Source organism: Corylus avellana, chromosome 8 (genome assembly GCF_965113065.1).
Source record: "Corylus avellana chromosome 8, dhCorAvel1.hap1.2, whole genome shotgun sequence".
NCBI classification, from domain to species: Eukaryota; Viridiplantae; Streptophyta; class Magnoliopsida; order Fagales; family Betulaceae; genus Corylus; species Corylus avellana.
This window is the reverse complement of record NC_142497.1, coordinates 3,642,268-3,655,630: the sequence shown is the minus strand read 5'-3', so window position 1 is coordinate 3,655,630 and position 13,363 is coordinate 3,642,268. Positions and strand designations below refer to the sequence as shown.

The 13,363-nt window shown below is 35.3% G+C and overlaps 1 protein-coding gene across 1 annotated transcript; it reads left to right on the top strand.

Moving 5' to 3' along the window:
* The first annotated feature begins 4,816 nt into the window (after positions 1–4,816).
* Positions 4,817–12,618, top strand: LOC148583985 (serine carboxypeptidase-like 16). The gene is made up of 10 exons (XM_088519085.1): positions 4,817–4,947; positions 5,079–5,224; positions 8,484–8,557; positions 8,715–8,837; positions 9,201–9,303; positions 9,421–9,458; positions 9,605–9,706; positions 10,909–10,995; positions 11,186–11,341; positions 12,439–12,618. Exons 1-10 carry the CDS (start codon positions 4,817–4,819, stop codon positions 12,616–12,618), a joined length of 1,140 nt encoding a protein of 379 aa, XP_088375211.1.
* Positions 12,619–13,363: the final 745 nt, after the last annotated feature.

The window sequence follows — 13,363 nt, the reverse complement described above, 5'->3', positions numbered from 1 at the left end:
ACGACCTTTAGAGTCGCCGCTATTTACTCATTATTAGTGGCCACTATTAGCGGCAACTTTTAAAGTCGGCGCTAATGACACCTCATTAGCAGCGACTTTTAGGATCGCAACTATTTGTTTGGTCGCTAATGAGGGTTTTTCTTGTAGTGATACTTGTCTTCATCCTCTTTATTGTTTTGCTCATTTTGGTGATTGAATGTTTCTTGCCATATAGTTCTAATTCTGCATTGTTTTTAGCAAACACCTATTCATCCCCCTAGGTGTGTTTGGGGTCATTATTATATTTTCAACAGGGCCCCTAGCTGTGACAAGTCACAATCCATTATTGAATGTTTGAATGATGGTATGAAAAGCTTGATCCCAAGTAATGGCTGAATTCAAGCCACGAATTTACAGTACTATCAGTGGGAATGTTGGTATTGAGAAATTTCAAAACTCGAAACAGAGACACAACAAAAATATGGAGGCCAATTTAATCAATGGCAACTACCACCCATATGTATCATATATTTGTCGGTGGGGGCGTGTATTGCTCACACTTACAAATCTTCCTCGTAGAAAAAAAATTATAGAAACAAAAAAATTAGAACCCTCGGTAAAAGGATGAATGAAAAATATATTCTCGAAGATTAAATTAATGTATAAAAATAAAATAAGTATTCATTCGGTGTTTAGCAAAATATAAACAAAAGAAAAGATGCAAAATAATTATTTCTTAATATATTTCAATTTTCAATTTACTTACCTATCAAAATGGAATCCGGTGTTCTTTTAGAATTCAGAAATTTATTTGTGATTAAATTTATACTAAATTTTGCAACAGTTTCTCTTTCAATGTACAACATTAAATAATATGTCATAAATTCATCTTCAATTTTGTTGCGAAGCCTAGCATCGACAATATTCATGGCTAAAAATATTTGTTCTGTAATTGCAGTATAAAAGAGAAGACTATGTACAAGTACACGTACAACACAAAAAACAAGTTGGTAGATAATTAATCTTAATTTGGGTGATACCAACCATGTGACACAATTCAAACATATTCGTCAATTCTCGAAATCGATCTAAATCTTTAACTACATTATGCTCATAATGGAAAAAGCTATATTTTTAATTGTTTTTTTAATATCTATAAAGCCTTGCCGATAAAACTTGTTTACCATCTAACAAAAATCAATGATTCTAAAAGATATACTTGCAACTCAATGATCAAGAGCCAAGGTGAGAAAAAGACACTCCATCATATGCTTACTAAACCAGCAACTTAATTCTTGCAATTGAAAATCTATTACAGCACAAAAAATATCTAATCTATAATGATGCTCAATTAATGTGAAGTCAACTTATTAATGGCGAGCTTAACCTTGTCTTCACTACAAAAAATTAAATTTTTTCTGACGGACGTTTTCTGACGTGTCAGGTAGTCTGACACGTCAGAAAACGTTCCTGACGGGGCCTTCCTGACGTGTTTCCCGCGTGAAGATTATAGGTGTCAGAAATGGAAAATTTCTGACGTGTTAAGTTTTAACCCGTCAGAAATTTCTGACGTGTTAAAGAGTGACACGTCAGAAAAATTTCTGACGTGTTAACTTGTGACACGTCAGAAATTTTACTGACGTGTTGAAATTTAACCCGTCAGAAAATTTCTGACGTGTCAAATTTTGACACGTCAGTAAATAATTTTAATAAAAAAAATCCAAAAAAAATAAAAAAAAAAAAAAGAATTTTTTTTTTTTTAATAATTTTAAATTTCCTGACGTGTCAAATAGTGACACGTCAGGAAATTTAAAATTATTAAAAAAAATTAATTTTTCTTTTTTTAATTTTTTCTGGATTTTTTTTAATTAAAAATATTTTTTTTATTTGTGGAACAGTAGTCTTCTCCGGTCCCAGTTCTCCCGGATTCCTCCATTTTCACTCTCTCTCTCTCTCTCTTCTTTCTTCCATTTTCACTCTCTCTCTCTCTCTTCTTTCCTCCATTTTCACTCTCTTTTCTCTCTTCTTTCCTTCATTTTCAAAAACCCAAACCATAAAATCAAAAACCCAAACCATAAAATCTCTCCTCCTTTTTTTTTTTTTTTTCTTTCTTCTGCTGCTTCGATCTCTTCTCCATCTTTTTTTTTTTTTTTTTCTTTTTCTTTTCTTTTCTGCTGCTTCTCTGGATCTTCTGATCTTCTCCATCTTTTTTTTCTTTTTTTCTTTTCTTTTCTGCTGCTTCGTTCGATCTCTTCTCCTTCTTTTTTTTTTTTTTTTTTCTTTTCTTTTCTGCTGCAGGTTCGATCTCTTCTCCCTCTTTTTTTTTTTCTTTTCTTTTCTTTTCTGCTGCTTCTCTGGATCTTCTGATCTTCTCCCATTTTTTTCTTTTTCTTCTTCTTCCTCTCTTATTTTTCTCCTTTTCTTCTTCCCTTTAGAAGCTGGTGGCCGGATGTACACAGAGAAAGAGGCTAGGGAGATTGAGAGAGGAGAGAGAGAACTGTGTTTGAAAATAAAAGAAAAAGGATTAAAGAATATGAATATATAATAGAATTATAAAGGAAAAAGAAGAGGGAAAGAAGATAGGGAAAAAGAGGGAAAAAGTTGAAAATCCCGCTTGTTTTTTGATATCAGGTTTCTGACGTGCTAAAATTAACACGTCAGAAATTTCTGACGTGTTAATTCTAGCACGTCAGAAAAGGTGAATATATAATATAAATAAACATAATATAAAAATTATTTATTTATTTATTTATTTCTGAAACATATAATATATATATATATATAAAATAATTCCTGACGTGCCATATATGGCACGTCAGTAATTCCTGACGTGCCATATATGGCACGTCAGTAATTCCTGACGTGCCATATTTGGCACGTCAGGAATTTTTGACGTGCCAAATATGGTGCGTCAGAATTTTTTTTTTTTTTTTTTTTTTTTTTTTTTTTTTTTTTTTTTTTGTCTCTCTGCACGTAGGCTTCAGTTCTTCTAATTTTTTTTTTTCCTTTTCTTTTTCCTCCCCCAAGTTCCAACACACCGTAGAGTGCAAGTACAATACCCTGCAATTTTTTTTTTCCTTCTCTCTCTGCATGAAGGAGAAGAATAAAAAGATGAAAGAATTCATGAATATAATTAAGAAGAAAACCTAGCTATTTGGATGCAACGACAAGTTCATTTCATGTTTGTTTGTTTTATCTCCAATTAAGTAGTGTTTTTCAGTGAAAAAAAAAAGACATAGAGATAATTAGATTTTAATTTCTATACTAAGCGAAGGGATAGGAGAGAGACAGTGTTGGAAAAATAAATGAGGGGGAAGAATAAAAAGATGAAAAAAGCGGAGGGAAAATAAGAAGAGGAAAAAATTTCAAAATTTCGGTCTTTTTTTTTTTTTTTTTTTTTGCTTTTTCTGACGTGCAAGTATTTAGCACGTCAGAAAATTTCTGACGCGCCAATTTGACGCGTCAGAATTTTCTGACGCGCCAGTTTTGGCGCGTCAGAAAATTCTGACGCGTCAAATTGGCGCGTCAGAATTTTCTGACGCGCCAAACTGGCGCGTCAGAATTTTCTGACGCGCCAAACTGACGCGTCAGAATTTTCTGACGCGCCAAACTGGCACGTCAGAAAATTCTGACGTGCTATTTTTTAGCGCGTCAGAAAATATTTTCTGACGTGGCATTTTTTGCCACGTCAGAAAATGCTGACGTGGCAAAAAATATGCACTGTTTGCCACGTCAGAAAATACCTATTTTTTTGTAGTGCTTTCAAAGTAACGTAAAGAACATCTATCTGTGACATCTATGTTATGTTCTCCAGAAGATAATTTCACAATATTGGTAAGTAAATGATCACATTTATTATCTCTATATTATTGGATAAGTTCTTTAGTGGATAAAACAAGATGCATGACATCTAGAAGGACAAAGTTTTCTTTCAAACTAGGTTGGAGGAATTTCTTTTAACCTAATCTATAAATGTGACATATGTCTCATAAATATGTGAGATGCACATATTTTTTTAATAGTATGGACAAAGTTATAATAAATTTTATTAAAATCTCATGTGTATCTCACATGTAACATGTTATTAAAAAGAGTGACATATGTCACTTTTATAGAGTAGGTTGAAGAAATTTCCTCCAACCTACTTTGGAGGAAAACTGTGTCCCATTTAAAATATCTTAAGATTTACATTACAATTCTTGACATACAAGATGCATGAGATTCAAGGAGTCTAAGGGGATTTAGATTTTCTGCAAACAAACTCAGCCCTTCAATGGGTTCTTCTAATTCCTGAAATCTCTCTAGAGCCTTAATTTCGCAACTCTCCCTCTTTTCTCACATGCATAGTCATATTCAGGGACGGAGGAAGGGGGGGACTCGCAGGGGCTAGGGCCCCCCCTAATGACAATTTTTTTTTTTTTTTTTTTTTTTAAAGGTAAAAACAATTTTTTTATGGCTAAATTTTTTTTTTTTGCTAATGGGCCCCTGCCCATTAAATTTTTCCAGCCATGGTCCCTGCCCATTCTCAAGGGTGGCTCCGTCTCTGGTCATATTCTTCCCTCTCAAACCCTAGATTTCCTCCATATTGTCTCCTCGATCTTATCTAGCTCGAGATCGACCAGCAATTGATATATAGTAAAACCATGACAAGTTAGGAGAGAAAAAGCATGAAAATAAAAATAGAACATGTCTAAAACAATTGATATATGAAGGGAAAACAAGTAAATTAGGTGAATTGTTTTCCATTAATAATTTTGAAAGTTTGGTGTTGACTGGTTGTTTGAATATTCCAGGCATATATATATATAAGCCGATAGAGGAAAAGGCATTGAATTCCATGGAGTACAGAAATGGCGTGATCATTCTTCTACTAGTGTTTCTCTGGAGCACTAGTACTACTACTTCATGTTCCATCGCCAAGACTCTACCAGGTTTCGACGGCAATCTCCCTTTCAAGCTCGAAACAGGGTCAGTTCATTCACGATCATCTTCTTCTTAATAATTAATATTACTGCAATATTAATTAATCTTTTTCTTTAATTTACTTTTTTTGTTTTTTAACCCATGAAAAATGAAAATATTATAAATGCATGCTGCAGGTACGTAGGTGTAGGCGAAACGGAGGATGTGGAGCTGTTTTATTATTTTGTCGAGTCTCAAAGTGATCCATCCAATGATCCCCTCCTTGCTTGGCTCAATGGAGGTCCTGGTTGTTCTACCTTCGTTGCTTTTTTCTACGCAAATGGTAATTAAGCTTTATTTTCATTCATAACTCTATGAATTTTTTTTTTTTAATGAATGAATAACTTTCATTAATTAACAAACAACTAAACGAACACTTAAAAAACAACGTACACTTTACATAGAAAAGCTAAACCAAGTAGCTAAAGAAACAATATCTTCCCAGCGAGTAGACAGGTTAAGCTCACTACATAGACTAATAACCTTCTACCAAATTCCGCTACTATAACTACAAGCAAAAAAATAAATGATCTCTATCTTTTATTACATGTCTACAAAAAATGCTTTTCTCATCCCTTTGAAACCCTCGTATCAACAACTTTCTCCCCGTGGACAAAGCATCCCTCACTGCTAATCAAGTGATAAAGCTTGTTCAGGAATTGAAAAAGGAAACCAACTCTACGATTATTATCACTTATAATATATATGACCCCTGGCTCTGTGTTGAATGCATTAATTATACATACTGTTAGAATATTTTATATATTATTCTAGAGTTTATTGTCTTTTCTATTAGAGTTTATTCCATACCTTAATTAGTCTAGGATTACTTGCCTATCACTCATAATCTCTCTATAAATAGAGGCATCTGTATTCATGCATACACACACTACTTAATTCAATGTAGTCCTTATATGCTTCCGCTCTCTTTTTTCTCTCTCATTCTTCCTCCATGAGAGATATATTTAACATGGTATCAGAGCTACTTTCTTGTAGCCTCAAATAACTCCAGTAAACGTCTTTTGACGTTTTTCGGCGCTCCCTCCGGAGACCTAATTTCAGTCGTCGGTGTGCCGCCAAGCGGTTTTCCGCTCACAGTCCAACGCTCCCTCCGGCGATCACCCAATTCAAGTCATTGGCACGCTGCCAAGCGGTTTTTCGCTCAAAATCTCTTCCACTCCTTCAGATCTACAGATCTGTGGAAGATCCGGCCGCCATCAACTCTCCAAGCCCTCCGTGCTCCTCCACGCTCCTCCGATAGTTTTTGCCTTAACGAATTGCGCCGCCACCGTGAGTCCTCTCAGCCAAATAACCACCAAAAGTGGTGTCTCAAACCCGGATCGGTGGATCTGTGCAATCTCAGCCCATTTCAGCATTGCACACGCCTCCACGCTCTTCCCGCAGTTTCTGCAGTCTCTTCTAAGCACCACCAAGTGCGGCCATAGTCCCTGTCGGAGCTACACGCTCCACTCATGACAACAGATCAGACGCCTCCGAGTTCAGATCCGAAGAGATCTGGAGCGTCCAACCTTCCACACGCCCCTACGCGCAACCAGAAGGTTCTATCCACCAATAAAGGTGCCTCCAAGCGTGGCTACCGCTCCTCCACGCACCGCCACCTTTGTCGAATCATCGTGGTTTTCATTCCGTTTGGTAGATCCGTCGCCAATGGTCTCAAATCCATCCAGATCGCCGCCATTGGGTCGTCAACATGCCGCCACGGTCCTGCTAAAGGATCTGCTTGTGGGCTTCACGCACCAGTCAACCTCTTGACGCGTGAGATGCACGCGACTAAAACCCTAATTAGGGTTTTGGCGCGTGTGATGCATGCGCCTTACACGGCTACCACTGCCACGTTTCCTCCAGAGGTACCGCCACATCAACCCTAGCCCTCTACCACATGTCAGCTTCGAGAGAAAAAAAAAAATGTGTATATCCGAATCCTAGCATTTTCAACTCGATCCAAATTGGTCCATGGGTTTTCAGTCATTTTCAGCCCAATTCAAACCAGCCCACTCATCCAATCGGTTCCAAACCGGTTCAACTCGACCAAGCAGGTCCTAAATCTTGTTCAGCCCACTCGGATCCACAATCCGAACTGGATCTGTCCAAGTCATCCGACCCGATCCAAAAACCGGTTCCAACCGGGTCATCGGGCTCAAATCGAATCTCCCCAACCCGGTCCAATACCGGTTCCTAAACCGGGTCACCAGGTCAAGCTCTCCAAAGCAATCCAAATTTGTCAACCTGATCCATTGGGTTAGACACGGTTCATATAATTTTGGGTCGACCATTTTAGTGGTCAATGGGTTTTGGCCAACTTTGGCCCATGTAATCGGCCCAACAGACTTAAGTCTCAAGCCCAAAATATTGGGTCCAATCCATCCCAATGGATTCAAATCTCAAGCCCAACATTTTGGGCCTAGCAGCTACCATCAGCCACCAGCTGCAGCCGCCGCCTTCCGTCGACCGCGTCTGGCCGCCAAACTTCGGCCACCTCCAGCGACTTTTCCGGCGGACATAAAAAAAAAAAATCCCTTATTTTTCCCAAACCTTGAGTTTGAGGGGGGATATTAGAGTATTTTTGTGAAATCACCCGGATCCAAGCTTTTCAACCCATCCACCTGGTTAGAACCGGGTATTGCCGCTACTAGCCACCGTGCACCACCTCCGGCCACCCAACTCCGGCCACGCTCCTGCGACCAAAAAAATATATTTTCCTTTATATTTCCAACCTCAATTTTATACATTGAGTTTGAGGGGGATGTTAGAATATTTTATATATTATTCTAGAGTTTATTGTCTTTCCCATTAGGGTTTATTCCCTACCTTAATTAGTCTAGGGTTACTTGCCTATCACTCATAACTTTTTTATAAATAGTGGTATTTGTATTCATTCATACACACACTACTTAATACAATGTAGTCCTTATATGCTTCCGCTCTCTCATTTCTCTCTCATTCTTCCTCCACAATATATCAGAGATATATTTAACACATACAATGAAATACATAGTATGTATGATGTTCATATTGGCATGTACTTTTGTATTTAAAAAAATAATAATAATATGGCCATATGGGGGGTGGCTTCTCATATATAGCTGAAGAGGGTGGAGGAGCCACTCACAAATAAGATTTTTGCATTTAATGGTGTATATAAAGTTAACGTTTATATATCTTTCTTTTTTTTTAAAAAAAATTGAAATTATGTACACCATTAAATACAAAAGTTTTAAATCTTAATCATAAAATGTATAAAAATACCCATTTTATTTGGAATTTAGAAGATTTTTGTCCACAAGTAAGAGCCCATCTTCGCGAAGGATCATATTTCCTTCAAAACGGCAAACAACCCCAATTCACCTAATTTGGATTTTCTCTAATCGGAGGGAATCAAGTTAGCTTTATTTGAATAGTAAAATTATTAAAATAATATAAAAAAAAAAAAAAAAATTTATAATGGGGCATGTCACATTGGAATTCACAATATTTAGTAAATTTTGTGTTTTGCAATTGACTTTCCATCAACAAAAATGCAGGACCATTATCTTTTGATTCTAATTACGTTGGGAAATTACCAACACTCAAGTTGAACCCATACACGTGGACAAAGGTTTGCGATTTCTAGTTGTGTTAATTCCTACGCAAATTCTACAAAAACTAATATTTAGGAATATTATATTTAGTTTTCTTCCGTTTAACATATATGGTGGTCAATTTTCCTTTTCCTTTTCTGTTTCTTTTTTTTTTTTTTTTTTGTCAATTTTCAGTTCCTCAACGTACTATATATAGATTCACCAGTTGGTACTGGATTTTCTTACTCAAAAAGCCCCCAAGGATACTATTCCGACGACCAAAAAGCAGCCGCGGATATCTACGAATTCCTACAAAAGGTGCATGGAAATTAACGTGACTGCTTAATTTGTTGTTTGGGTCTTGAGAAAAAAATGTTTTTGAATTTTTAATTTGATGCAATTTATCTTATTTGTTAGCTTTCGGTGTTTTGATAATAAAATTTTTAAATAATGTAATACCATATACACCATAAAATGAAACAAAATATAATTTAGACGGTAAAATATTCTCTCTCCATTTAAGTTATCCCTAAACATTGTTATATTTAAGTAAAGAAAAAGTAGTAAGAAGCAGGCTAACTCAACGAATATATAGGTGAAATAGACGCCAGAATGCAAAGAATCATTTCTCATTTTACAGTAAGGAAATTATCTTATCATGATTTGGAATCACCTTGGCAGTGGTTGATCAATCACCCCAAGTTCGCAAAAAATCGACTTTACGTCGGTGGTGGTTCATATTCGGGCATTCCTACTCCAGTTATTGTTCAAAAAATATATGACGGTAAAACATGTTGATGATACAGTAAATTTTCGTTATAGTCAAGTTCTTCTGTACAATATTTAACCTTAGCCTTTTTTTCTTTTCTTGTTTTTTTTCCTCTTTGGTGTGGAACCGCAGGCAATGAAGTCGGACGCAAGCCATTCATGAATATCAAAGTACGGAAAATGAAAATAGAAATATAATAAATCGAAATGATTGTTTCTGAGGATTAAGAATTTTTTTCTAATTATATATCAATGATTGCTCCTTAATTCTATGTTAATTATGGTTGATCTTGATATATTATTGGGATTAACACCAGGGGTATGTACTTGGGAGCCCAAAGACGGATTCTTATCTTGATGCTAATTCAAGAGTTCCATTTGCACACCGTTTGACGCTTATCTCAGATGAACTCTATGAGGTTACTTTTGTTCCTCTACTTGATACATGAAATTGTTAGGCTTTATTTTACTTCTTTTCACATTATTTATGCTTTGTTTAAAGCCTTTTTTTTTTTTTTTTTTTGGGCTGCTAAATATCCCACATCGATCACGGGTCATACAAAAGTCAAGCAAAGATATTGATGGAACTAGCTAGACTCAATCATATCTAACTACATGAGGAACAAGTTCATATATAAATATATAACTCTTTGTATGTCACTGTCCCAATCAATTTTCAGATTTTTAGCATATTTTGAAAAATCATGTCCATATCCACTATCCGATCAATCAGAACTTTTCCAACTAAACAATGATTTTCTCTCTTTCCCATCTCCATTACAATGCACATTCTCGATCACATCTTCCTTCACTTCCTCTCCCATCCATGACAAAATATCCACATATATGATAACTCATTCACCTTCGGTTAGTTATTTGCTCCTAAAAATAACCAGAAAGAAAAATGAAAGACAGATCAGAGATCTAAGACCGCTACTTTGAGAGTTTCGTGTAAATAAAACCTTAGAAACCAACATATATAAGGTAATCGAAACCCCAAATAGCACGAAAAAAAATAAAAATAAAAAAAAAAAAAAAATCCTGTAGATTGTTTGTTGAAAGCAAATCTAGAGAAAAGACAAACAATAACCGCCACAGTAATATGAGCGTCACTAAACTCACTACTGTATTTTTCAAAAGAAGGACAGAATTGGAAAGGATCCTCCTAAAATGGTTATCCTTGTTTAATTTATCTCTTTGGTGGCTAGAGAAAATTACATTAGTTATTGAACCTATGGAATATGATCACATTATGTATGAAAGATGAGCAAGATTTGGGAAGCGTGCTTAAACTTGTCAAACAAAAAGCTATGTAATTAGCTTCAAGCTTCAAAGTTTTCAAATTATTATAATCAAACTTAAAGAGCAAGATGATTTTTTTTTTCTTTTCTTTCTTTATTCTATCATTTGCGTTGCTCATTATTCATTATCTCTATAAATAGAAACCTATGTAATATGTACTTCAATATACTGAATGCAGTCAAGATGCAGCCCATCATCGTCTCCGCCCTTTTCTCTATTTAATTATATATCATATTTAACATCAATCCTTCTTAATTTGGTGAATTTACATATATGATTCAATTTTTTTGTCTTTTGATGTGTTATTCTGCTTTTAAAGTCAGCCAAAACAAGTTGTAATAGCGATTACGTCAACATTGATCCAAGAAACGAACAATGCCTAACAGATGTTGCAGCTATCAATGAAGTAGGTTATATATATATATATATATATATATATATATATATATATATATATGAAGTAGGTTATATATATATATATATATATATATATATATATATATATATATATATATATTTGCTTTTTGGCTTTTTATTAAATTAAATTGATGATCACAATAACATGGAATTTCGACTGCATTTCATATATATTGCAGTTACTCAGTGGAATCTATTATTCTCAAGTTTTGCTCCCTGCCTGCACCAGTGGCTCTAACTCTAAGAAACCAAATACTAATTATTACACAGACGACGGGGACCAAAGAATTTTCATGAAAACTTCCAAGAATTTTCTCCAAGAGCTCTGGTGTCGAGTAAATCTCTCTCTCTCCCTTCTTTTTTTTTTTTTTTCCCCTCTATTAAAGAATTGATTAAATTATTAAATATTTGAAAGAATTGATACTTTAACGCGCTATCAGAACCAAAAGTCTTGAGTTCAAATATAGACTCCGTCATTTAGTCAAATTTCAATTAAATATCTTACATTCAATGCCAGGTTGGTAACTTTTTTTTTCGAAAAAAAAAAAAAGAAGAAATTGTTGGTCATGCGTTAAAAAAAACAAAAAGATGGATATTTAAACGCGTTAAAAGTCGCAATACCTTTTTAAACGGCGTCACAGCTATGGTAGGCTTTTAAAATGGAGTTGCAACGAAAAGAAAAATAAAACGAAGTTACCGTACTCACAACTGGGAAAACGAGTATTTTAGTCAACTAAAGGCTTATTTAAACGGCGCGTTTTGAAGAAAGAATAAGAACACATCTTACCTCGTCTTCAACCTTTTGTCTAACTAAAAAAGTCTGAAACTCTCTATAAGAAAAAAATCTTGTTTGCCCCTAATTTATAGTAAGTGGCTGAGTGGTTGAAGGTAATATCTATTGCCCTTGATGATGAGTAGCTTAGGGCGGGGCAACCAAGACATTTGGAAGATTTTTTACCATAGGTAAGGGAAAATTTTGGGGGTTGAGGAGGGGCATTTGACCCCTCTCAACCCCCTTCCCTCCACCCTTATTCACATATCAAATCATTTTCATGGCTACATTTTTCCTTGAATATTTGATTGTATACAAGACTTTATTTATAGAGATTTCGTGTAACTTTTGTTTCTTTAAACTCTTGTAACTCTTGTCTTAATACGTCACCGTAAACCCAACGATAGATCACATATGTTGATGTTTGATCTTGCACATCAAAGGGCTGAGAAATGATTTCTATGGGCAGAATTGGAATATCAGCTGCTATGACTAAAACTTGGACTTTGGCAACTCTGGCCAATATCGTCTACTTTTTGCCGTGACTTTAACATTGGCCTTCTTGTGTCTTCTTTTGGCTGGTGACATGTCCTTTTCTCACTCCTGGTCGTTGGGATAGCTAGGGTTGCATGAGGGCAGTCTTCATGATGTGAACCCTAGGGGCGAATCTTCTACTTGCAAGAGAGGACTTTGAGTGGTGCTCCAAGGTTAGGACAAGTGACGACATTGGTTGAAACCAGGCATAGCTTGGACTCGGGTTCAACCGATCATGGGGACACAAAACTTTTAGTCTCTAGGCTTCTCAAGTCTGCTGGTGCCTCCAAATTCGACAGGTCTTAGGCTCCTATGACGTGTGAGCTTCAAGCAGTTCTTAAGCCTTACAGGAGTCCTCCAATTCCATTGGATGATTTGAGAATCTATACATGAGAATTTTTTCTAGTAGTTCTGAGTTTCTCAATGGTCTCAGGCGATTCCTAGGCCCTACACAATCTATAAAATGATCAAATTTAATTTGATCCTCTTCTCCAACTTGTTTAGGTTCTCATATCTGTTGTAGAAATTTATTTCGTGGATTGCATGGCAAGAATTATAATCCCCATAAATAGTAGCTAGGAATTTAAGAAAATAACCCAATTCATAAACCCTAATTACACGAAAATCAAGAACTCCTCAATCGTAGTTTTTTTAACCACTACAAGCTTTCTAACCACTAAAATTAACGATTTTTGCTTTTTTCAGAATTATCGATTTTTGTAGCCAATAAGTTGAAAAAAAAAAAAAAACTTACGCCACTAGAGTTTCAAGATTACAAGAGGAAGCTCGGTAAAAGCGTTGTCCAAAAGTTTTGGAGCTACTATGGTAGAAGTAAGTAGGTTGTATACTTGGTACAAGGAAGTTTTGTGATAGCTTTTGTAAGTGTCATTCTTGTAAACTAATTCTTCTATTAGTGGATGAGCTTCTTGGGTTTGGTTGCCCCGATTTGTTCAAAAGGTTTCCACTTTATTACCAAATTATTTATGTTGATTAAATTACTAATTTCATAATATTTTTTAATTATTTGTGTTGTAATTAATTATTAAATTTC